The sequence below is a fragment of the Berkeleyomyces rouxiae genome, assembly GCF_048999995.1.
Source record: "Berkeleyomyces rouxiae strain 22BRR77 chromosome Unknown BrBRR77_ptg000184l, whole genome shotgun sequence".
In the NCBI taxonomy this organism is placed as follows: Eukaryota; Fungi; Ascomycota; class Sordariomycetes; order Microascales; family Ceratocystidaceae; genus Berkeleyomyces; species Berkeleyomyces rouxiae.
In genome coordinates, this window is record NW_027396534.1 from 14,111 (window position 1) to 37,357 (window position 23,247).

At 52.2% G+C, this 23,247-nt stretch overlaps 8 protein-coding genes across 8 annotated transcripts; 5 read left to right on the top strand and 3 right to left on the bottom strand.

Annotated features, from left to right (window-relative positions):
• Nucleotides 1-4,861: 4,861 nt before the first annotated feature.
• On the top strand, nt 4,862-5,561 carry BROUX77_008246 (uncharacterized protein; the record flags this gene model as incomplete). The annotated part of the gene is made up of 2 exons (XM_073753429.1): nt 4,862-5,254; nt 5,436-5,561. 2 exons carry the CDS (start codon nt 4,862-4,864, stop codon nt 5,559-5,561), a joined length of 519 nt encoding a protein of 172 aa, XP_073601520.1.
• Nucleotides 5,562-5,862: 301 nt separating this feature from the next.
• Nucleotides 5,863-10,661, bottom strand: BROUX77_008247 (uncharacterized protein; the record flags this gene model as incomplete). The annotated part of the gene is made up of 2 exons (XM_073753430.1): nt 5,863-9,246; nt 9,540-10,661. 2 exons carry the CDS (start codon nt 10,659-10,661, stop codon nt 5,863-5,865), a joined length of 4,506 nt encoding a protein of 1,501 aa, XP_073601521.1.
• Nucleotides 10,662-10,852: 191 nt separating this feature from the next.
• Nucleotides 10,853-13,017, top strand: BROUX77_008248 (uncharacterized protein; the record flags this gene model as incomplete). The annotated part of the gene is made up of 2 exons (XM_073753431.1): nt 10,853-10,857; nt 11,211-13,017. 2 exons carry the CDS (start codon nt 10,853-10,855, stop codon nt 13,015-13,017), a joined length of 1,812 nt encoding a protein of 603 aa, XP_073601522.1.
• Nucleotides 13,018-13,625: 608 nt separating this feature from the next.
• BROUX77_008249 (uncharacterized protein) lies at nt 13,626-15,041 on the top strand (the record flags this gene model as incomplete). The annotated part of the gene is made up of 1 exon (XM_073753432.1): nt 13,626-15,041. The coding sequence occupies one exon, from the start codon at nt 13,626-13,628 to the stop codon at nt 15,039-15,041; it is 1,416 nt and encodes a 471-aa protein (XP_073601523.1).
• Nucleotides 15,042-15,341: 300 nt separating this feature from the next.
• On the bottom strand, nt 15,342-18,536 carry BROUX77_008250 (uncharacterized protein; the record flags this gene model as incomplete). The annotated part of the gene is made up of 1 exon (XM_073753433.1): nt 15,342-18,536. The coding sequence occupies one exon, from the start codon at nt 18,534-18,536 to the stop codon at nt 15,342-15,344; it is 3,195 nt and encodes a 1,064-aa protein (XP_073601524.1).
• Nucleotides 18,537-19,033: 497 nt separating this feature from the next.
• On the bottom strand, nt 19,034-20,077 carry BROUX77_008251 (uncharacterized protein; the record flags this gene model as incomplete). Its single annotated transcript, XM_073753434.1, has 1 exon — nt 19,034-20,077. One exon carries the CDS (start codon nt 20,075-20,077, stop codon nt 19,034-19,036), a length of 1,044 nt encoding a protein of 347 aa, XP_073601525.1.
• Nucleotides 20,078-20,671: 594 nt separating this feature from the next.
• Nucleotides 20,672-21,505, top strand: BROUX77_008252 (uncharacterized protein; the record flags this gene model as incomplete). Its single annotated transcript, XM_073753435.1, has 1 exon — nt 20,672-21,505. The coding sequence occupies one exon, from the start codon at nt 20,672-20,674 to the stop codon at nt 21,503-21,505; it is 834 nt and encodes a 277-aa protein (XP_073601526.1).
• Nucleotides 21,506-21,900: 395 nt separating this feature from the next.
• On the top strand, nt 21,901-23,202 carry BROUX77_008253 (uncharacterized protein; the record flags this gene model as incomplete). Its single annotated transcript, XM_073753436.1, has 1 exon — nt 21,901-23,202. One exon carries the CDS (start codon nt 21,901-21,903, stop codon nt 23,200-23,202), a length of 1,302 nt encoding a protein of 433 aa, XP_073601527.1.
• Nucleotides 23,203-23,247: the final 45 nt, after the last annotated feature.

Genomic DNA, 23,247 nt, shown 5'->3' on the forward strand with positions numbered 1-23,247 from the left:
CCACCTCTGGAACCTATCATTGTCCTGAGTCGTTGGCTTTCTAGAACCCTAATGGTTTCCTTGGGCCCTATCCGTAATATTTTGTTAAGCTTCATTTAAAGACTCACACATTCTTCCAACTCTTTGTTATTCTTTAGCACACCTTATTCTTCTTTTCGTTCCGGCTCTCGACTACGGCCGATATCCCGTCTTCCTATGATCATACTAGCGCTGCTGTTGTTACACAACCTTCTTCGTCCGCTAGTCATAACTCGGCTCTTTCTGGTTCTTAGTTGATTCCATTTCTCAATCTACTTCTCTTCTTCTGTGGACAGTCAGTTGATGGCACTGTCTCTGTCCCAGCTCCTTTAATTTCGTTGAAGCACTTTGTTCCTCTAGGCTAATGTCGTCTCAAGCTTTGCGTTCCACTGCAAGCAATGAGAACCGGCGGGCTCACCGCACTACCGCTGAGCAGGTTCTCGATCCTGTTGATCAGGATGACCTACGGCTAGAACAAGTGCACAAGCGATATCCCGAATGCAGTTCGGACAGTTATTATGATTTGCGTCCGGTGTTCTTGCGGGATGGTGTACCTTCAACCACCTCTTGTCAAGACGCAGGTCATGCTGTTAATCTTGTCTCGACTGCCGAACATATCAATACTCTTCCGTCTGATGATGCACATCTAAATTTGCAACTTGTCAAGCAAAACCTGGATGGCATGCTCACACGTGGCTTCATTGCCCCTACTTCTTCAGTGTTGGCTTCTCCGATTCTTTGTCCTCGGGAACCAGGCAGTGTACGATCTTCTGTTGATTTACGGGCGGTCAACTACCTTATTTTATAAGCTGTTCATTTGGTCCCGCATCAACCAGTCGTTACAACTTGCCACATCTGAACGGGGGTTTCCAGAAAGCCATGTCTACCAGCTATGCACCTTTTGGCTTGCAGCAATGATGTTGCCAACTCCCAGATTACTTTGAGTTACAACATGGTACCTGAGTGTATAAAGTGTTGTTGTTGAGTTTACTCACACACCTGCCATTGTGCCAAAGCATGTTATTGAGTTCTTGTGGGATTTCTTGGACAGTTTATGTCTGTTTTTAGACCTCTGTGTCTGTATTTCTTGGCCTTTGTCTTGCCTAATTGTTTTGACTCCTGTTGGGTCTATTTATATGATATCAGCAGCTAGTGTCTGTTCTTTGCTGAGCTCGTTGGTTCTACGAACAGCTCGTGTCTGTTCTTTGGGTTGACACCTCTTAATGCCTCTTCCTTGTGACACCGTGTGTCCATCGGCGACTGCTTTTTTTGTGTCTCTTCTTTGACCACTATGGTGCTTGCGTTTGACCCCTGCTGGGTTATAATTGCCGACAGCTCGTGTCTGTCCGGGTATTGATAGTTTATATCTACTCGCTTTGCTGACAGCCCGTGTCTGTCTGGGTATTGACAGTTGCTGTCTACTCGCTTTGTTAACAGCTCGCTTCTGTCCCACTTCTTGACAGTTATGTCTAGTCTTCGTGCCACAGTTGTGTCTAATGCGTTAGGCCACTGTTCGGACTATTTTCTTTCGGCTGTTGTTGTGTCTACTTACGACCACTATACGTCTACTTCTTGTGACATGTTCTGTGTCCTCTACTTTGGACAGCTCTCTTGCCTGTTACTTTCTTCGACTCTGTTACGTCTACTTGCGACTACTCTATGTCTCCTTTCTGCGACCTCTTTGTGTCTTCACTTGGGCCTACTCTCTGCCTCTCTCTTTTGGACAATATCTTGTTGTTTTTCTTCTCGTTAAAAGAAACACGATGTCCCTCTTCGAAGTCCTGCCTATGGTGGTGCAGGCCAGTCTTGTATCTTGTGCTGAAATACTGCCAAGTTTGACAAGCTGACTTTACCAATTTCTTGTTTTCCCCTTTCACCAATACTCTTTACGGATCCTGCACGTCTTTGTTTCCATGCTGTCTGTTGTCATATACCAATTACCCGATCGATGATGAGTCCCCATTACACATGTTAGTCTATTCTCCCACAACCGGAATCGTGTTCGTTTACATCCATCGAACCATGTCCCAGGGGGTTCTTAGCTATTGTGGAGGCGATTATGTCGCGGCGATTGATGATTGTGCCAACTGAGTAGCCACTCTGGTGTACACTTGTTACCAGAACTTGGTAGTTCTCAGGGGACCTTCTGCATCTTGCAGGCAACAGATTTATGGGCTATGGAACTGAGCGATTGTTGTTTGTTATAACCTACAGGCCTGGCTCTTACTTCTATGACCAATGCCATAACTAGGGAGGACAACAAGGTTGAAAAACCTTTGCCTTTGCGGGTACTGAGCTGCGTTCTCAACTTATTCCCACTTAAGATCCTTGGTGCTGCCCCTCGGTTGATGAGGTTGCCTTTCGTTATTCCCATTCTTTTTTACCTTCCTCTTGTCTGTGGACACGAGGCCCTTACGAAGTTGTCGTTGCACTTCAAGGCCTTGTTTTATGTTGATCAGATGTACAAGCTTTCATGCTAGGGATTCCGTTGATCCCCTATACGTCACGATGTTGTTGGTGCATCGAGATCTACAATTCTTGCCTGCGGAGTCATGCTGTGTCTAGACCCGTATGGTTGGCTTATTCCTTCTGTTCCGATTCTGCAAAGCCCGGTGGACTTCCGTGTCCCTAGATGCCCGGCTTCCTTTTGCGAATTCTCCGACTTGATTCTAGTCTAGGATGTGGCGATCTTAGTACTGCTGTGGAAATCAGTCATTTAAAAGGAGCATACTGTCATGAATAGCCATTCTTGCCATTGCCATTGCATAGGGTTATGCCTGGCACCTTACCCCGCTTCCGTTGTGTCACGCTAATGTTCCAAGGACGTATGATGATACGGTTATACCACTTGGTGGTCTGTGTAACCTTGAGGTGTCACTCCGGTTTATCTACTCGGGTGTGGCCGGCTTGCACACTATAGATCATCGCTATTAGGTAACTCGGTACTCTGCAGTTGATGCAGCTTATTCTGAGTTGACTGCTATTCTCGTTCCTTTTGTGTCAACAGCGTTTGAGCGTGGGGCCCACACCTGTTAGGCCGATATCGCTGTAACGCGACATATCGTTGCCTGGGTGTCTTGAGGGATTTTCAGTTCTGCTGCTGCCGTGTTGGTTTATCTCGTGAACTAACATCCGGTTTGATAGTAGCGTCTGGTAACGTTGAGTTACGTATGTCCCCACTTTCGGTTATCTGTGATTTGGTTCTAGCTTGGGAAGATCTCTGTTGTCAGAATCTGCAACGCCTTAAATAGCGTTGCCTTCTGCCCTGTGTGATCAGGTTAACTCTTGCTCCCCAAGCTTAACAATCACATACACCCCTTTTGCCATTCTTCTTTGTATACTAGTTTATAGTATCACTTCTTCGATAGTACCTTCTTCTTTAGTACTATATCTTTAATTATCACTTGTTTCTTGATAGCCTTCATTGCATCAGTACCTTCTGTCGTCTTCGTTACCTCAGTGTTCCTGTGATTGTTTATTCCCTTCCGTGTGTTATAAGATCAATTAGTTGAGTGTGCCTCTTTACCTCAAACCGACCATACGACCTAGAGAGTTCTATCCTCTCCTCCCGGCCGTATATCCGCGCAGGCCTGACTGTCCACCTCTGGAACCTATCATTGTCCTGAGTCGTTGGCTTTCTAGAACCCTAATGGTTTCCTTGGGCCCTATCCGTAATAGGTTGGCAGGGAAGGACGGGGTTATCCTGCTGGAAGAACGCTCGAGGACGTTGCATTCCTCCAGCTTGGAAGAGACGGTAAACAACTCGGACTTGTAATCCTCGTAGGTGTAATCCGTCTGTGAGCGGTTCACTAAGTACAAGAGAGTCTTGCAGTTATGACCAGAATGCTGTTTATTATCTTTTGATGGAGAGAAAAAGGTAGAAGAAAGACTAAACTAAACAGCGGATTTGGGTCTACTATATAGACATTTTTGTGCTTACAAATTCAAGTTCCCGATCGGCTCAATATCCCTCCGTGAGCTCCTTATGTCCGAGTTTTCGGCGATAACTCGAGGTTAACTCCGATCCCGTCGGAATCCCTCAGTTTCCCTATTACGGATAGGGCCCGAAGAAAGGATTAGGGTTCCGGGTACAGCCAACGACTCGGGACAATGATAGGTTCCTGAGGTGGACAGTCGGGCCTGTGGAGGAAGACGTCAGTTAGACAGAGTGCTAAGACGTATGGTCGGTTGAGATGAAGAGGCAACACACAACTTAGATGGCTATTCTGAGAATAGAGCGGCACAAAGAGGAAGGAGGAGGAACAATCACACACTTCAAAGAAGAAGAAAGGTTGAACTGCAAAGAAAGCAAGAACAGAATGGTATAAAGAAGAAGAAGAAGGTAAGCAAGTGCATGTGATTGTTAAGCTTGGAGAACAAGAGTAAACCTGATCAACTCAGGGCAGGAGACGACGATATTTATGTTGTCGGCGCTCCTGACAAAACTCTGTCTTCCCAAGCTAGAAACAATCAACATCTAACTACGAACAAAAAATAAGTCTCGTGTAAACAAGACGTAACAGGTTCGTAACAATCGAACCAGATAACAACCCCCACCTAAGCACGCAATGGCAATTGCAACAAGAAAACTCCGCAGCAGCAGAACAACGTCTATCAGAGCACCCGTGCTCAGCACATCCCACGACAACCTCATATCCGTTGATCAACTCACGATCTACACAGACCAACCTGTGCCATAAGCGCATCTTCATAGGTCGCCGACCTTCGGCGTTGTGGAAAAGAAGAGTGGGGTAGGTCTCATGCATAACCCTTAGCATGAGCAGTGTCAGGATGGCTATTCATGACACTGGTTGTGCCGTTTAATGTTAGGAATCTCGAGGCCATGCCTTTGCGCCCGCGGGTCCTGACCTACGTCCGCCAAGGCCTGCCGTTTTCTGTGCTGTTCGAGTTTAGCGATGCTGAGAGTGATATTCAGACCCTGCGCATCCTTGCGTCGGAGCCGTTTTCGCTTCTCAATGTCTACAACGAACGCCAGCTGACTGTGCAGCCTGTCCCCGAGACCCAACCCCGCCCCTATACCATTGAGCGCACCAATCTTTTATCGCGCAATATTGACACCAGTACTTTGCTTCTCGGCGACTTCAATCTCCATCACCATTGGTGGAATTCCCAGCGAGAGCATCCCCACGAACCACGAGCTGACTCTCTTGCTAACTGGCTGATGTCGCAGAATGCCACTCTGATTGTCGACGACGACTACGTTGAACGCAACGGTGTAAGGGGCCAAGTCGTAAAAGGACGTAGAAGGGCAGAAACAGATATATTGCGATGGAGAGAAGAAGAAAGAACTAACTAAAACTAGGAGAGAGCAGCAGCTCTTTATACTGCCTGGGTAGAACAACTGAGGCCTACCTGATTGACCCAAACGTGGTGAGTCATCGGGCGTTCGGATCAAGGCCGGTTGGGCCACTTGTATTCGGACCGTCAGTAGTCGGGCCTTTGCGGACTCGGACCACCGACACTCGAACCACCGTTGCTCAAGCCACACCGGCTTCAACTCGGGCAATCAGGCAAAGCCTTGACCCGGGTCTCCCAGACCCTAACATCAGCCTCCTTCTCTTTCTTCCCATCCTCCCATGGCCGTGTAACACAAAAAAAGAAAACAACAGGAAGGTGGACACCAACTGAAAACAACAAAGGGAATAGCAAACAACAAGCAACTAATCATCGGTAAACGACAACAGAACGAACAAGGAGTGGAACAGACAGTGGAGAAACAAAAAAAATGTCAAAGGAAAGGGAAATAGACCCTGTGCAACAACCGTGGAACTCGCAGCTCCTTCAATCAAACTTCGGACTCAAGCAGTCCTCTCGCCACGGCACTCACACCTCAACGTCGGCAGTCTCCTGCGCTCGCAAGAATTCTTCTAAAGCAGCCGTTTCTTCCAGCGCCTCTGTAGGTTCCCAAGTGGGATCTCGCCAACCAACCCATTTCACCAAGTACTGGGCTGGTTCGTCTCTCGTGGCTGGCCGGTGTTCCAGGATCTTCTCGACTTCGTATTCCTCAAAGCCATCGATCTCGACTGGTCCGGGGCTCGATACGTGCGGGTCTTGTGAGGGCCAAGGGTCGTTCGGGTGGTATTTCAATCTGTCGGCATGAAACACGTCGTGTCCTCTGGCACCCTTCAGGTCAAGACGGTAGCTGTGGGAGCCTACAGCCTCTAAGACCTGGAGCTTCTGGTATCTTGGCCGGAGTCGCTTGCCTGGGCCTTCTTGCTGCACAGTATGGGAGCTTTTTGCCAACCAAACCCAGTCGCCGGGCTGGAAACGTCGATGTGGTTGTCTGTGTCTGTTCGACTGTTCCTCCATAGCAGACTTGGCGGCGCTGAGAGAGGCTTTGGCCCAATCCGTGTGGTCTGCCAAGCTCTTCAGGATTCTTGTTGCTTGAGCTATGGGACTCGTGTTGGCTGCAACGGGGGCTGCTAGGGGGGCAATGGCGTCGGGCTGCAGCTCAACCAAGTCAGGACTATAGCCGTGGGACAACGTGAACGGGGACGTCTCTGTTGAAGCCGCTGGGGCTGCGTTCAGGGCAAACTCCACAATTGGCAGGCAGTCTAGCCAGTCTGAGCGGTCGTGTAGGAGTTTGGCCATCTTTGTCTTCACCTCAGCATTTGTCCTCTCAGTGGCCCCGTTGGTCTGTGGGTGGTAAGCGGTGGACAGACGACGATCGATCTTCAGGGTGGTACAGAGTCGTTTCCAGAACATGTTGGCAAATTGGCGGTCAGAAGCAATGCTGTTAGGAAGACCATGGCGAGGGTAGTAGACTTCCAAGAAACGGCTGGCAAGATACTCGATATCCAGGCTGCGGCAGGCTATAAGGATGACACCCTTGGACAGATGGTCCACCACCGTCATGACGTGCTTGTAGACTTTTCCTTCCTTCTTGCACGGCGGGAGAGGGCCAATCAGATCTATGCCAATGTCACGCCAGATGCGGTCAGGTACCGGAAGGGGCTTCAGGAGACCTTGCTTGAGCTGGCGCATGACGTTCGTGCTACCGCAGATTTCGCAGTTGCGGCAGAACCGTTTGACATCCGCTGTGTAGTGCGGCCAGAAGTAAGTCTTGGAAACTTCCTGACACATGATTCTTTGGCCGGGGTGGACTAGTGTCACGGAATCGTGAATCTCTTGTAGCAAGGCTGTCCTCAGAGGTTCCCACTGGGGTACCCACAATCTTGATCTGTATCGCAGTCGACCTTCGGAGTCCAATGAGCATTCGGACAGTGACACTCGCCAATTAGTCTTCAAGCTGTCTGGCCATTTGGGCGCCTGAGAGGCAACCACTGCGCATGCTGCCGCATAGTCAGAGTCGGCTGACAATGCTTGTTCCCACAGTGTACTGAGGGCTTCCTTACGGAACGGGGATGGCAGTGTAACGCGAGCAGATCTGACTTTCAGGGCACCGTCGGGCAAACACTGGAGGAGCTGTTGGTTGCGAGCTTGTAGGCGGGGATCATCGGGACCTGAAGGCATGTGAAGACGGGAGAGAGCATCGGGCAGTGGGGACAGTTTCCCGGGACGGTGTTCCAGTGTTAGGTCAAACTCGCTTAGCAGGTTAGCCCAACGAGCTTGCCTCTCTGTTAACTGTTGCGCAGAGGTAAAATGCAACAAGTTCTTGTGGTCTGTTAACACTCGGATGGGTCCCTGGGCGCCACGTAACTCTCCTCTCCACTCTTTCAGGGCTCGGACAATTGCCAACATTTCTTTGTCATGGATCTCATAGTTGGACTCGGCAGGAGACAGCTTCTGGCTGATGTAGGCACATGGAAACAGGCCATCTGGATGCTGCTGCAATAGGACAGCTCCAGTGCTGTAGCCTGAAGAGTCAGCTTCGACAGTTGTTGGCAGAGAGTGGTCGAAGAGGCGCAAGACGGGCGAAGCACAGAAGAGATCTTTGAGTGACGAGAAGGCAGCTTGGCATTCTGGAGACCAGACGAAGGGAACTAGGTGACCAGTCAGTGAAGTGAGAGGGACGGCTACTTCGGCAAAGTTCTTGATGAACGGGCGGTAAAAATTGGCAAATCCTAGGAAGCCACGGAGCTCTTTCTTGGAACTGGGTACGGGCCAGTCTTTCACTGCTTGCACCTTGGCAGGATCCATTGTTGCTTTTCCAGGCTTGATGATGTAGCCCAGGTACTTGACTTCTTGTACACCGAACTCGCACTTGTCGATGTCAACCGTCAGTCCGGCCTTCACGAGCTTGGCTAGGACGTGGTTAACTTGTTCCTTGTGCTCGTCGAGGGAGCCATCGGTGTACACTAGGATGTCATCAACGTAAGCAGAACAAAACAGGTCGAGGTACTCTTGCAATACGGAATTCAGGAAGCGTTGGAATTGGGCAGGAGCATTGGACAAACCAAACGGCATCACGTTCCATTCAAAGGAGCCCAGGCGCGTACGGAAAGCGGTCTTCCATTCGTGGCCTGGCTCGATACGGATATTATGGAACGCTGCAACGACGTCAAGCTTAGTGAACCACTTTGAACGGCTGATTTGGCGTAGTGTTTCCTTGAAGTTGGGTAACGGGTATCTATCCTTCTTCATCAGCTTGTTCAACAGACGGTAGTCCACGCAGAATCTAAGTCCACCGCCAGGTTTCTTGACGAACAGGATGGGGGCAGCAGCAGTGGAACTACTCATTCGAATGAACTTCTTGTTCAGTAGGTTCAGTAACGTTTGGCGCAGTACTATCAACTCATCGTGGGAAAGGCTGTACAGTGGTCCCCAGGGAGCTTCCGAGTCAGGGACAGTTAGATGAATCTCGTGGTTCATCCCGGGACGCAGCGGCGGGAGGCGGCGCGTGTAGAGTGCTTCTGGGTCAAAAGCAACAACATTCTGTGGGTCTATCCAACTGGGAACCTTTTCCTTCCAGTCATCTGTAACAGGCTCGTTCTCTCGGGCCAACTTTTCCAATGCTTTGTTGATATCCTGTATGCTCGCAGCAAAGACCTTCAAGTCCTGGTGCAAGATCTTGCTGACACGTGCAGCTTTCAATTCCGTAGGGGTGTCCAAGTTCCGAATGGTCGAAACAGAGCGAGGGACGGAGAAGTGGGGGAGCACCAAACGGTGCCGGTTGCAGTCTATTAGGGCGTTGTGGTGGCTCAGCCACGGGTATCCAATAAGAAGTTCGTCATCATAAATGTCGGGTACGACAAGGGCAAGGACTTCTTCCCGGAGGCCGCCGAGATCCAGCTCGAAGCGGGCAGCCTGAGTGGCCACAGAAGAAGGTTGGTCATTAAAAGGTTTTAGGGAAAGGGAAGTTTGCAGCGCAGAACAAGGTAGTTTCAATCGTTTCACGAGGGCCTGGGATATGATCAAGGAGACTGTATTTCCGGTATCGACTAAAGCTACTGAGTTGTGAGAGCCGTTGATTACAACGTCAACAGATAAGGAGCCTCTCACAAGCAAAGGGGACGTTCCCTTCTTGTTCTTACCCCTCCGGGGGCGACTGTCACCGGAGGGTCTCAGTTTTCCGACTGAGCAGTGGGCAACTGTACGACACCGAAATCGGCATCCAGGTCATCGTCTAGCTGCGGCGGCGTGGGCACGTGTACACCGCGGACACGGGCAGGAGGCGCGTTCCGGTTGGGAGGCACATCGTAGGGGCATTCCCGTACAAAGTGACCTGAGGCGCCACAGCGGATGCAGAGGCCAGCGCGACGACGTCTCTCTCGTTCCTCTTCACTCGCCCAGCGGGCAGTGCGGCGGGCAGCAGGCGTACGGGTAGGCTGGGGGGCAACGCGACGGGTTCGTTCCCAGTCCATGGCGTCGGGATGGCGGTGGGCAGCGGGGGCGGACGGGTAATAACCGGAGCGGCGGCCAGAAGTCGACTCGGCATCGAGCTTACGCTGCCGCAGTTCCTCGGCAGCTAACACGACCCGGTCTAAGTACTCCGAGAAGACCCGGGGAGGGAACGAGTTCGCCACGTATTCCCGAATGGGCGTGTCGAGGCTGTCCTTCAGCCACCTAATCTTCTGTGAGTCCGCCGCGTCCAGAGCTTTGGCGCGGGTCAGCAGGTCCTCAAACTCCGGCAGATGGACCTCGATCCTTCTGCCTCTCTGCTTTAACCGCGAGAGCTGGTCTTGTGCCTTATCTACGGCAACTTTGTCCTCAAACGCTCCCTGCAGCTCTTGAAGGAACCGGTCGCAGGAAACGGGGCCGTCGTCTGTTAGTCGGGTCTTGATTGACCGCATGCGGCTGCGGGCCAAACCCTCGGCCTGGGCATAGATCGAGACGATGAAGTCTCGGTCGGCCACATGGCCACGCTCGCAGTGCCATATTTCCAGGACCTGGTCGAACCAGGCGTCAAATTCCTCGGGCTCGGTGGAACTCAGCGAGGGAATCTTGTAGCGCAGTTTTGCGCGACCATTCTCGTTACCAGTCGCTGAGGCGGCGGCGGCAGCAGCAGCGGTGGCGGTAGCAAGCGCTGCTTGGGAGGCTTGGGTTTGGGCGGCTGCCTGCTGGGCGGCTTCGCTCTGGTTCTCCAGCATAGCCAGCATCTTGGCAAACTTGCTCTCCAGCTTGGCGAACCGTTGAGCATATTTGTCCTCAGTGCTGTCGACACTGGGGACAGGGGAGCTTGCGTAAGCGGCCCGCATGTCGTCGATGGTGCGGCCACTCATGTTGAGAGTTTGTGTAACAGTAAAAAATAATGTGTGATGAAGATTGATAACGGGTTTGGGGAAAATAAACGATAAGACTGTTGAGAACTGTAGGGGCAATGCAATCTGTAAAAGCTGTATCTGTACCTGTGGCTGTAAAGAACTGTAGAACTGTAGAACTGTAGGGCTGTAGCGAAAAAGAAGATCGCAATATGATGTAAGGGGCCAAGTCGTAAAAGGACGTAGAAGGGCAGAAACAGATATATTGCGATGGAGAGAAGAAGAAAGAACTAACTAAAACTAGGAGAGAGCAGCAGCTCTTTATACTGCCTGGGTAGAACAACTGAGGCCTACCTGATTGACCCAAACGTGGTGAGTCATCGGGCGTTCGGATCAAGGCCGGTTGGGCCACTTGTATTCGGACCGTCAGTAGTCGGGCCTTTGCGGACTCGGACCACCGACACTCGAACCACCGTTGCTCAAGCCACACCGGCTTCAACTCGGGCAATCAGGCAAAGCCTTGACCCGGGTCTCCCAGACCCTAACAAACGGCGGCACATACGTCAACAGCAGCACGACCTCGGTGATCGACCTCGCATTTTCCCTGCGGTCTCGACCGGGCCTGTTTACGAACTGGAGGTATCTTCAGGAGACGGGCTCCGATCACCGGGCCATCAGTTTTGATTACGTCAGCACCACCACACCCAAAACCCTAACACGTAACCCGGCGTTCAACACCAAGACGGCCGACTGGTCGCTGTTTCGCAAGGAATGGCTGGCTGGCCAGGCTGACCTTGAGCTTCAGCTGTCCCTGGCAGAGATTTCTGCAGACGGTGACGCAATGGCGCGACTGCTTTCCGAGGCCCTGCAATCTGCTTGTCAGAGGTGCATGTCAGTGAAGAGGCACAGTGCCCGCGCAAAGCCATGGTGGACGCCCGAGCTACAATCACAACGTCAGGCCGCATCGCGCGCAGAGAGAAGATACAGACGAGGCAGGCTGTCGCTGGTTGAGTTTCATTCGATTCGCAACAAGTACACCCATGCTGTCGAAGATGCTAAGTCTACTCACTGGACTACCTTTCTTTCTGACGCTGACAACGAAAAGGTCTACACAGCCTGGAAATACACCAAGCCAGCCACGGCGAGTTACTTCCCCCCCATCCAGGGGCCAGACGGGTTAGCCAATACCCCCGAGGAGAAGGAAAAGGCTTTCCTGACGCTACTGGGTGCTACGTCTAGCGCAGGTGTCGACCCCCGACCTGACGTTGCCGATACACACGACCCCCATCACGACCCCCATCACGACACCCCCCCGAACGACACCGACCGAAGCATATACCCCTGGCCTGACCTTACAGACCACGAGATCAAGGAGGCAATCATGTCCGCCAACGCCAAGAAGGCCCCCGGGCCCGACGGCATGAACGCCAAGATCATCCAGATCGCCTTTGAGGCCCATCCCGCGCCCTTTCTCTCCGTCTACAAAGCCCTGTCTCGCCTCGGAATACACCCCACACTCTGGAAGCAAGCTACTGGGATTGTGCTCGCGAAAGACGGAAAGGCTGATTATTCAGTCGTAAAGTCCTACCGCATCATCTCACTGCTCAACTGTCTAGGCAAAGTGCTCGAGAAAGTCTTTGCGACCCGCTTAGGGTACCTCGCTAATTGCCATGACAGCTCGCTTCTAGACGACACTCAACTGGGAGGCCGCAAACAGCGTTCAGCCATGGACGCCGCTCTCGTATACGTCAGCCACCTGCAGAAGGTCAAGGAGATGAAGCTCGTTCCAAGCACTCTCTTCCTTGACGTCAAGGGCGCTTTCGACCACGTGTCAAAGCCCTGCTTGATGCGCAGCTTACGTGAGCTCGGTCTTCCCCTGGTGTTCCGAAAATGGGTTGCTTCGTTCCTCCAGGACCGTACTGTCGGCCTGCACATCGAGGGTCAGCCGTTCCCGATGACCCCGGTTAACATCGGCATCCCCCAAGGTTCCCCCATCAGTCCTCTACTCTTCCTGTTGTATGCTCGGCATATAGTGGCTCGGGTGGCCGGCGACACACCACAACTTCAGCTGTCGTATATAGACGACTTCAGCGTAACCGTGGCGTCCAAAAGCCCGAGGCGTTCAGCGGCGCTTCTCGAAGAACTCGTGACGGAGCTGCGGGCCAAGGCTCGTGACTACGGCATTGAGTTTGAAGAGAGCAAAACTGAGCTCATCCACTACACCGATGCTGCAAAGTGGGCCTCCCAAACTGTCCGAGTAGGTGATGTCACTGTGCGTCCCCAAAAGATGGTCAAGTGGCTAGGTTTCCATTTCGACAACAGACTGTTACGGGTCGTGGACCCGACGTTGGATCATCTTTGGGCTGATCCATGTTGACCCACTTTTTGTGTGATTTGAAGTTGGGTCCACTTTCGGGTTAGGGTTTATGGACCCACTTTTAGTCGACCAGGGTGCGACCCACTTTTTGTGTCACATGGGTCGGGACCCACTTTTATGTTCAGGGGGTATGGACCCACTTTTATTGTGCAAGGGTCATAGGGCTGGTTGCCCTGGTGGGGCGCACACAACTGGATTGTCGAACGCCTATAAAGCAGAGCCAGTTCCCCCATCTTTAGTTTGGATTTTCTTCTTCCTTTTCTTTCTTTTCTTCCCTATGTTAAAGATAATAAACAGCATTGGACCTAACTATGAGTTTTCTCCGTACTTAGACAACCCGTCACATATTATCTTTAACATCACATTTTTTTTATCTTAGAAGCTTGTGAGGAAGCTTCACTACCCCTTGTTGTCTTAGAAGCTTGTTAGGAAGCTTCATGACCCCTTGTTCTCTTAGAAGCCTGTGAGGAAGCTTCCCGTCCCCCCACCACACGAAGTCCGCCGACCTTGCATAAGTGTCAAGGTTCTTAAGCGAAGAATACCACGTTCCGCACGTGACGAAAGAAGCTAAGACTCGCATTCAGGCCGTGAGATAGCATACTTTAACGATGAACGACAAAACAGAAGATGTTCTGTCCGGGCTACCCCGCGACTCCCAACAGGAGCAGCCCACCAATACCCCAGGATTAGAAGTATTTACGCCTCAGCAACTCGCAATAGTCCAGATGATACTACAGAACCACGCGAAACTACAAGCCCCGGCTCCTCCCGCGCCTGCACTTGCCCTACCACCTTCACAACCGATGATTAACCACCGCTACAACGCACCGTGGCCAGAGTGGGATGGAAAGCTTTTGTCCTTCCCCAGATATTTTAAACAGTTGAAGGTCCGCGCGCAAATCGCAGCTCACGTCATCGGGTCTTCCCAAGCAATTTGTCTCAGCATTTTCATGAGTATTCACGCTGAGCAACAAGCGAGAGTAGAACAATGGTTCACCGATGGCGCCATACACAATTGGGATTGGAAGAGTTTTCTTCAGCACATCAACGACCAGTTTGAAGACAAGGACGCGATCCAGAAGGCAGGCCAGAAGCTCTGCGCTATACAGATGGGAAGTCACCAGAGTTTTGTGTCTTTCCTACAAGATTTCGAGCACCAAGTTGGCTTATGTGGAGGTTTGGACTGGCCCGACCGCGTTAAGATTTTACACCTGAACTCCGCCATAAACTCGACACTTCAGGTATACCTCACAGTCAAAAACCTCCCCAACGACGACTACCCAAGATGGGTTGAGAAAGTAAAGAGAGTAGCGGGACGAGTGGAAGCGCTACCAGGATATAGTTCCAAGGACCCGTCGAAGACTTTGACGTGGTACAGCCAGACGAAAGCAGAAACAATGTCCGCCAAAGTTGTAACCCCGAGCGTCGTGGACCAGCAACCGCACCCCGACAATGATGAAGAACACGTGACAATGAGTGTCAACGCCTTCCACACGCCGCTCCCGAGCAATGAATGCCAACGCACCCGTCCCGTCAAACCCCGTGCACCTTGGAGATCTGCAGATGAAAAAGAGAAAGCAAAGTCTGGCAACGCCTGTTTCCGTTGCCTTGCCACGGGCCACCGGTCTCTTGACTGCCCGAAGTTTGCCCCGAGTCGTCGACCAGCGAGAATGAACCATGCAATGATTCCAGAAGTTTCAGAGCCGATGGACGAGATTATCGAGAGTGTTCCACACGATGCGGACACAAGAGTAGACCCAGACGAATTTCGGCCCCTGAGTTTAAAGAAGAGAAGACGCAAGAAGAAAACCGGCACCAACATCGTCCATGCTGATGCAGTCAACCACATGCATTCCACACCGTTTTTGATCGAGACTTTCGTCAACAACTTCTTTTATTGTGACGCACTGCTCGACACTGGATGCTTGGTAACATCAGCATTTGACGAAGGTTTAGTCAAGCGACGGGGTCTCCAGCGTATCCCCGTGAAGAGAAGAGAGCTACTACTTGCAGAAAACTGTTAAGGTGTGATTACGCTAAGCTGGATCTTCACAGAAAGGGACACAGAGGGACAAAGATCTCGAATTGAAGAACAAAACTAAACTCTCTAAATGGTGTAGAAACAATGCGACTATTTATCCTGTTGGAAAGGGAGGCAACCGACGATCGGCGGCGACGACAACTAGTTCCTCTAGGAAGTGCCGTTAGTCTTGGTTCTGGTCTGGCATTAGTTTTGCCGTACCAGCGCCGGACTAGTCCTTCGAGGATACGCCGTTAGTGTTGGTGTCGGGCTTCCGTCGGTCCTTAAGGGTGCAACCCCAACATCAGCCTCTCTTCCTCCTTTTGCGCGTCGTTTTGGTTCCTTTTTGGCTGAGCCATAGTTTGTAGGCGTCGGTATCGACCAGAAGGTCGACTGGTTCCCAGCCAGGTCTGACGTAGCCTTTCCATTTGACTTTGACTTGCTTGACACCGTTAGAAGTGCGTTCGCCTAGGATCTTTTCGACCTCCCAGTATTCTTCACCATTGATGACTTCCATAGGTGCTGGTCGATCGTCGTGAGTCTTTTGGGAAGGGAAAGCGTCGTTGGCAGCTGAGCGAAGGCGATCGGCATGGTAGACGTCGTGAGCAGTTGTACCCGGTACTTCAAGACGATAAGTGTGAGGGGTAACTTGTTCCAACACTTTGCAGTATTGGTATTTTGCTCTAAGTTTCCTGCCGAGGCCTGAGCCTTGTTGTTCAGGGCGTAGGGTGAGCCAAACGTATGAGCCTGTAGGAAAATCTGGTGCAGGACGTCGGTGTTCATTCTCGCGTTGCTCCATCTCCGCTCGTGACAGAGAAAGGTTGGCGTGGGCCCATTTCTGGGCGTCTCTCAGGCGTTGGATGACCCTCTCAGCCTGTCCGAGTGGACCGTTATTGTCGGGTTCGACAGGCAATGGTGGTGCGGCGAAGACTCGTGGGTGGTAGCCGTGAGACAAGAAGAAAGGTGAAACATTAGTGGCAGAAGATGGGGTGGCATTGATGCTGAACTCGACCATGGGCAGTAGATTGAGCCAGGCGGGGCCTTCAGCGCTGAGTTTGGCAAGTTTGACTTTGATCTCAGCGTTCATCCTCTCTGCAGCTCCATTGGTAGCCGGATGGTAAGCTGTTGTGGTTAGCCTTTCGATCTCTAGGCGTTTGCAGAGGTGTCGCCAAGCTGCGTTGACAAATTCGCGGTCAGACAAAATAGATTTTGGCATGCCGTGGTGTCGGTAAAAGTGGTGGAAGAACATATCTGCAACAGATTCCATGTCGAGGGCGTCGGCGGGAATAAGGATGACGCCCTTGGATAGACGGTCTATAACAGTTAGGACGTGGGTGTAGGTGATGCCGCCTTTCTGTGCTGGTTCCAAAGGTCCGATAAAGTCGATGGCAATCTCGGCCCAAGGCTGGTCGGGAATTGGCAAGGCTTTGAGGGTGGTGTCCTTGTTGTCGCGACGAATGTTAGAACTACCACAAATTTGACAGTTGCGGCAGAAACGGCGGATATCTTCGACGTAGCGGGGCCAGAAAAACTCTCTAGACAGCTCGACTTGCATGACGTTCTTTCCGGGGTGCAGCATCATGGGCGAGTCATGAATGTTCTGTAGGATGGCGGTTCTCAATGGCTCGTTAGTAGGTACCCATAGTTTATTCCGAAATCGAATAGCGGATTTGGCGTCCAAAGAGCAGTCGGAAATGTTGACTCTCAACTTGTGTCTGATTGTTTCGGGCCACTGTGACAGTCCATCTGTCAACGCTTTATGGATAATGGCGTATTCATCATCGGCAGCACAGGCATCAGACCAGAGTTCCCGTAAGGCAGGCGGAAGTTCGGGGGTAGAAGGGGCTTCTGGCGTGTTGGTGGTTTGTGTCGAGAAAACTTTCAGGCCGTTACCGTCGTGGTGCAAGATAGTGGCTAGTCGGTCGTTGTAGCGCGCGTCATTCGTGTTGTCTGGGGTGTCGCGGCGAGAGAGAGCATCTGGGAGAGGGGAGAGTTTACCAGGACGGTGGACGATGGTGCAGTTGTATTCGCTCAAGGTCAGGTACCATCTAGCTTGGCGTTCGGACAAGTGCTGCAACTTGGTAAAATGCAGCAAGTTTTTATGATCTGAGACGATGGTAAACGTCTCCTTCAGGCCCTTGAGTTCGCCACGCCATTCCTTCAGGGCACAGACAACAGCCAACAGCTCTTTGTCGTGGATCGGGTAGTTGCATTCGGCGGCAGTCATTTTGCGGCTGAAATAAGCACAAGGCCTAGTTGATCTATCGGGCTGCGTCTGTAGAAGCGCTGCACCGAGACAGTAGCCAGACGCGTCTGTCTCAACAACAGTTGGCAGATCTGGATTGTGCGTGCAGAGGACAGGGGTCGAGGTGAATGCTTCTTTTAGAGCCTGGAAGGACTCTTCTTCCTTTTCGCCCCACTGGAAGGCCTGGTCTTTCTTTGTCAACTGTAGCAAGGGAGTCGCTAGAGTAGTGAAATTTCTGACAAAGGTGCGGTAGAAATTGCATAGACCGAGGAAGGCTCGAACGTCCCTGACCTTCTTGGGCGTTGGCCAGTCCGACACTGCAGAGACTTTGGTTGGGTCGGTTGAAATCTTGCCGGGCTCAAGGATGTATCCCAGGTACTTCACTTTCGATACCGCGAACTCACATTTATCAATGTCGATTGTCAGTTGGCCCTCCAGAACCTTTGCTAAAGCCAAGTTGACCTTCTCGTAGTGGTCCTCTAACGTGCCGTCGGTATAAATCAAGATGTCATCGACGTAGGCAGAGCACCACACATCCAAGTATGGGCGTAGCAGACTGTTCACAAAACTTTGGAACTCTGCAGGCGCGTTGGCCAGACCAAAAGGCATGACGTTCCACTCAAAAAGGCCTTGTCGCGTTCGAAAAGCGGTCTTCCACTCATCTCCCTCGGCGATTCTGATGTTATGAAACGCGGAAACAACGTCGAGTTTCGTAAACCACTTAGCTTTGGAAGCATTAGCTAGGGTCTCGCTGATGTTTGGGAGTGGGTACCGATTCTTTTTCATAGTCGCGTTTAGTGCACGATAATCTACACAGAAGCGGAGGCCGCCACCAGGCTTTTTCACGAATAGGATGGGAGCAGCAGCAGTGGACTGGCTGTGGCGAATGTAGCCTTTTTCCAGCAATGAAAGAAGCGTCTGGCGAAGAACCACGAGTTCTTCTCTGGTCATGCTATAAAGGGGGCCCCATGGAGCTTCTTCGTCGGGCACGGTCAACTCGATCCTATGATCCTGGCCAGGCCGGCGGGGAGGCATCTTTTTAGCAAATTGTGCGTCTGGATCAAACACCTTGACCTTGTCGTGCTCGATCCAAGCTGGGATCTTCTTTTTCCACTCTCTGGGGTTGGCTGGTACTCTATCTTTCTCCAAACGGGCCAAGGCTTTATTGATATCTTCGATTGAAGCTGCAAAAACCCGCAGCTTATCTCTCTTGGCGGCGCGGAAGAAGGTGCTCGCTCTGTTTATTCGTACCATGGTAGAGCGGAAGGTATGGTTTGTCGTCGCCTTTCCTCGAGCGACAATGCCGGATTTAAATCTAACTGTGTCGGCTTCACAGTCTATCCTTGCCCCTTGTTTCTTGAGCCATGGGTATCCGATCAGGATGTCTTCGGCTAATTTTGGTACTACCCACGCCACATGTTTTTCTATGTGGCCCGATATGTCAATTTTAAACACGGCTAGTCGGTCAACCGTGACGGTACTCTTTGAATTAAATGGTACCAGCGTTCTGGGACGCGAACTGAAAAGCGTATCAAGTTTCCATTTCTTTACAAGGTCACTGCTGATCATAGAGGGGGAAGCGCTACCGGTGTCAATCAATGCAATCACGGGACAAGTGTTGTTGATCACTGCATCTAATTGAATTGATGTGTTGGTAATAGATCTATTCAACTCTTCCCATTCCTTCACAGCAGCCTTGTCGTCTTTGAAAACCTGCTTGGGCCTCTGACCACGACTTGGGGCAGAGGCGATCAGTTTCCCGAGTCCTCCTCGGCGGTCTCGTAATATTCTTCGCCCTCTTCTTCGAGTACAGGAGGAGGGAGGTTCGTGGCTGCGCGAACACTCTGTTGTACCGGGGGGCGGGCACGCTCGAATGGGCAGTTAGGGGACATGTGGCCACCAGCGCCACAACGGAGGCACAGTCCTCTGGCTCTTCGTGACTGGAGTTCTTCCTTGGAGACCCACTTGGCACGACGGGGGGCACTGTTATGGGTGGGCGCCCAGTCCATGGCATCAGGGGAGTGTTGTGCCGGGACATTGCGGAACTGGGACGTCCGGGCAGGGTTCCTCGGAGGGTGGGCATGCCGACACTCGTCGAGTTTTTGCCAGGCATTAAGCACCTGTTGTGCGTATTGTTCGTAGGTTGGGGGGTCTGGGAAACCAGCCAGGGCAGACATCACTTGCCCGGGGAGGGTGCGCCTCAGATTCATTATGCGCTCTTCGTGGCTCAGTCTATAGCAGCCAGCGATCTGCATCAACCGACTGACCCGAGCCAAATGTTCCGGAGCAGAGGCACCTCGGCATTTGAGGGTGTGCAGCTCCAAGAGTGCACGACGGGAAGCTGAGGTGTCCTCGAAGCAGCTGTCCAAGAATTCCAGGAACTTATCCACGTTCTCCAACGATGGATCGCGGCTCATGCGGGCAATGTAGGTCTGTGCCTGGAGCAAGGCATTGTCGGCTAACAGACCGTAACAGTGCAGAATGAACCCTCCTGCGCCGTTGAAGTGACTGTGGTCGTAGCGGTACTTCATCTCCACGTATGACCGGTACGTTGGGTAGAGATCAGGCCGCGTATGGTCATAACGGACCGGGCGGAGGTCGGAGGAGGTGTTTCGCACAACCACTGGGGTCGCGGGGGCGGAGTTGGGGAGTCCCTGCATTTCGTTATTGTGAGCCATTGTTGCTTCGTGGAAAACCTCTGGCTCACCGGGGACTTCTGGTAGTATGCTGTCTTCTCGGAAGCTGTGGTGGAAGGAAGAATCGTCGTCAGAGGGTGCAAAATAGTTTGGGGCCATAGGGTTTGGCCGCTGTGGATATTCAAATGGCAAAGTAAAAGAAAAGTAAAAATATATCTCGATCCCTCGTCGGGTCGGCGGTAAAGTAAAAAAAAAGGAAAGATAAGAGTGACTTAAGGAAAAATAAAAAAAAAAAAAAAAAGGAAAAGGGAAAGGGGGGTTTGAGAATTCGAGATGATGTTAAGGTGTGATTACGCTAAGCTGGATCTTCACAGAAAGGGACACAGAGGGACAAAGATCTCGAATTGAAGAACAAAACTAAACTCTCTAAATGGTGTAGAAACAATGCGACTATTTATCCTGTTGGAAAGGGAGGCAACCGACGATCGGCGGCGACGACAACTAGTTCCTCTAGGAAGTGCCGTTAGTCTTGGTTCTGGTCTGGCATTAGTTTTGCCGTACCAGCGCCGGACTAGTCCTTCGAGGATACGCCGTTAGTGTTGGTGTCGGGCTTCCGTCGGTCCTTAAGGGTGCAACCCCAACAAAAACGACACGAAGAAGAGATGGATTTCAGAAATTGCAGTGTGCGACATTGATATCGACGGTCGCAAAGAGAGAGTCTACGGTTACGTGATACCGAATTTAGCCTACGACATGATCCTGGGAAAGCCCTGGATGGAGAAGAACGACGTCGTGTACTCCGCGAAAGAGCGAATGATTACCTTCAAGGATCAAGGAGACCGACTTATTGTCCGAGAGAAAGGCTGGCGTGAAGCGCACGCTGGCGCCCCCAAAGCAAGCATGGTGATGGCAGCAGTTTTTGCCGCAGAGATTCGACGAGGAAGGAAGAGCAAACAGAAGCTACAAGTGTTTTCGGCCTCCATTCAAGACATCAACAAGGCCCTCGAAGTGAAAGCCCGCCTCACAAGAGAACAGATTTCCGAGAGACTCCCGCAGGAACTCAAGCATTTAGCACCGATTTTCCTAGACGATGGCGAAGGAGATTTACCGCCCAACCGACCAGGCATCGACCACGCTATAAAGATGAAGAAAGACGAACAAGGACGAGACAAAGAGGTCCCATGGGGCCCCCTGTACAACATGTCGAGAGATGAATTATTGGTTCTGCGCAAGACGCTCGCAGACCACTTAGACAAGGGATGGATTCGCGCTAGCAGCTCCCCCGGAGGCGCCCCTGTCCTGTTTGTTCGGAAACCCGGAGGCGGTCTGCGATTCTGCGTGGACTATCGAGCACTGAACGACATAACCGAGAAAGATCGTTACCCGCTGCCGCTAATCAGTGAAACTCTGAGAGCGCTAGCCAAGGCACGCTATTTTACCAAGGTCGATGTCCGCGCCGCGTTTCACAAGATACGAATCACAGAAGGCGACGAATGGAAAACCGCTTTCCGGACCAGGTTCGGCCTATACGAGTGGCTAGTTACGCCCTTTGGACTATCCGGAGCACCCGCCACGTTTCAACTGTAACGATCTATGGATCGAGGTAGGCTCAGGCTCCGCCCTCACCGCCGTTTACACCGCCGTCCACACCGCCTTGCACACCGCCGTTACTCACCGCCTGCCAAACCCGTGTGCACACCGTCGTTGTCAAGGGTACGCGTCATACCTCTACCGCGCGTATATAGATAGTGTTGTTTCCGCCCGTTTTCTTGTACATTAGTCTTTTCTCTTTATCTGTTTCTTAATTTATTTCTGCTGTTCTAAAAGCGTTCTCCTTTAGACCGTAAAGCCTTACAATAGAAACAGATCTACCCTTGTTTACACTGTCCTCGTTTCTTTTACCCTGTCTTCGTACCTTTTCCTCGTTACCACCCGCCACCTGTATATCGTTTCTCTCTGTTCCTCTTTTGTTCCACCGTCACATGCCCTACTGTGCACCTACCACCGACCCCGACTCTGACACCACTTCCAACAACACCGTCTTCTTCGACTCTGAGCCTCCTCCGACAGCCATGTCCGATCCTACTGTCCCTGTTCCAGCCCCGGCGGCCCCGTCGCTTCAAGATCTGCTGCAAGCCATCCAGCAGCTCAACGAGAAGCACGACCACGCGCAACAACAATTGCGCGACGAGTTCAACAGTGGCCAACAAAAACGAGATCAGGCCATCGCCGATCTCCAAGCTTTTGCCCGTGCTGCCACCGCTACTTCCGCTCCCGCCGTCGTCCCTGCGTCCCCTGTCCCCACTGCTGTCCCCGCTGCTCCCGTGCCCGTTGCAACTACGGAAAGAAACCTCGAACCGAGGAAGCGTGCCCTCCCGGATATCGCCTTGTTTTCCGGCCAACGCTCTGCCTACCGCGTCTGGGCCCTGAGTGCCCGCTCCAAGCTTGCACTGGACAGCGAGTCAATCGGTGACCACCGCAAGCAATACGCGTACCTTTTTGCGCGTATGACGGTAGAAGCCCAGAACCTCGTCGTGGCGTACTTCGAGCAGGGCTTGCTGAACGACACCGGGCCCCACCAGTTCCTGGAGTACTTGGACTCCATATTCATCGACCCCTTTGCTGCTGACCGTGCTCTCTTCCACCTGGACAACATGCGCCAGGGACCCTCTGAACCCTTCGCCTTGTTCCTGCCCCGCTTCGAAAAAGTCCTCCAGGACGCCAACATCATTGGCGACCGCAACCGCATTTCGAAGTTGCAAACCGCCATGGCGCCTGCCCTCCGACAAGCGATGGTCTATGTCAACGTCCCCGCGACGTACCCTGAATTTACCAACTGCATGCAAAACGTCGCTTCCAAGGCTGAGCAATTCCTACCTCGTCCCCGCCGCGGCCACTACTCCGCTTTCACTGATAACACGACCTACTCTCCGTACGCTGCCCACCCTGTTTCCCCTGCTCCTGCTGGCCCTTTTGTTTCCTCCGTTCCCCCGTCGGCTGCTGCTCGTCACCCCGATGCTATGGATTGGACTCCCACTGTCACTGCCACGGCCCTTCAGCCCCTGACCGACGAGGAGCGCGAGCGCCTCCGCCGCAACCGCGCCTGCTTCCGCTGCCGCCAGACTGGCCATCTGCGCCAGAACTGTCCACTGAACTTTGTCCCCACTACTACCGTCCCTGTCCGCTCCACCAACCTTCCCCAGCTTGCTGCGCCGACCCCAGCTCTGCCCCTGCCTGTGCCCACGCCCGCGTCCCGCGACATGTCGGGAAATGGAGAGCTCTAGGCGAACGTCGCCGTCTAGAGCCCCAAGGAGAGAAGATCGCTCGGG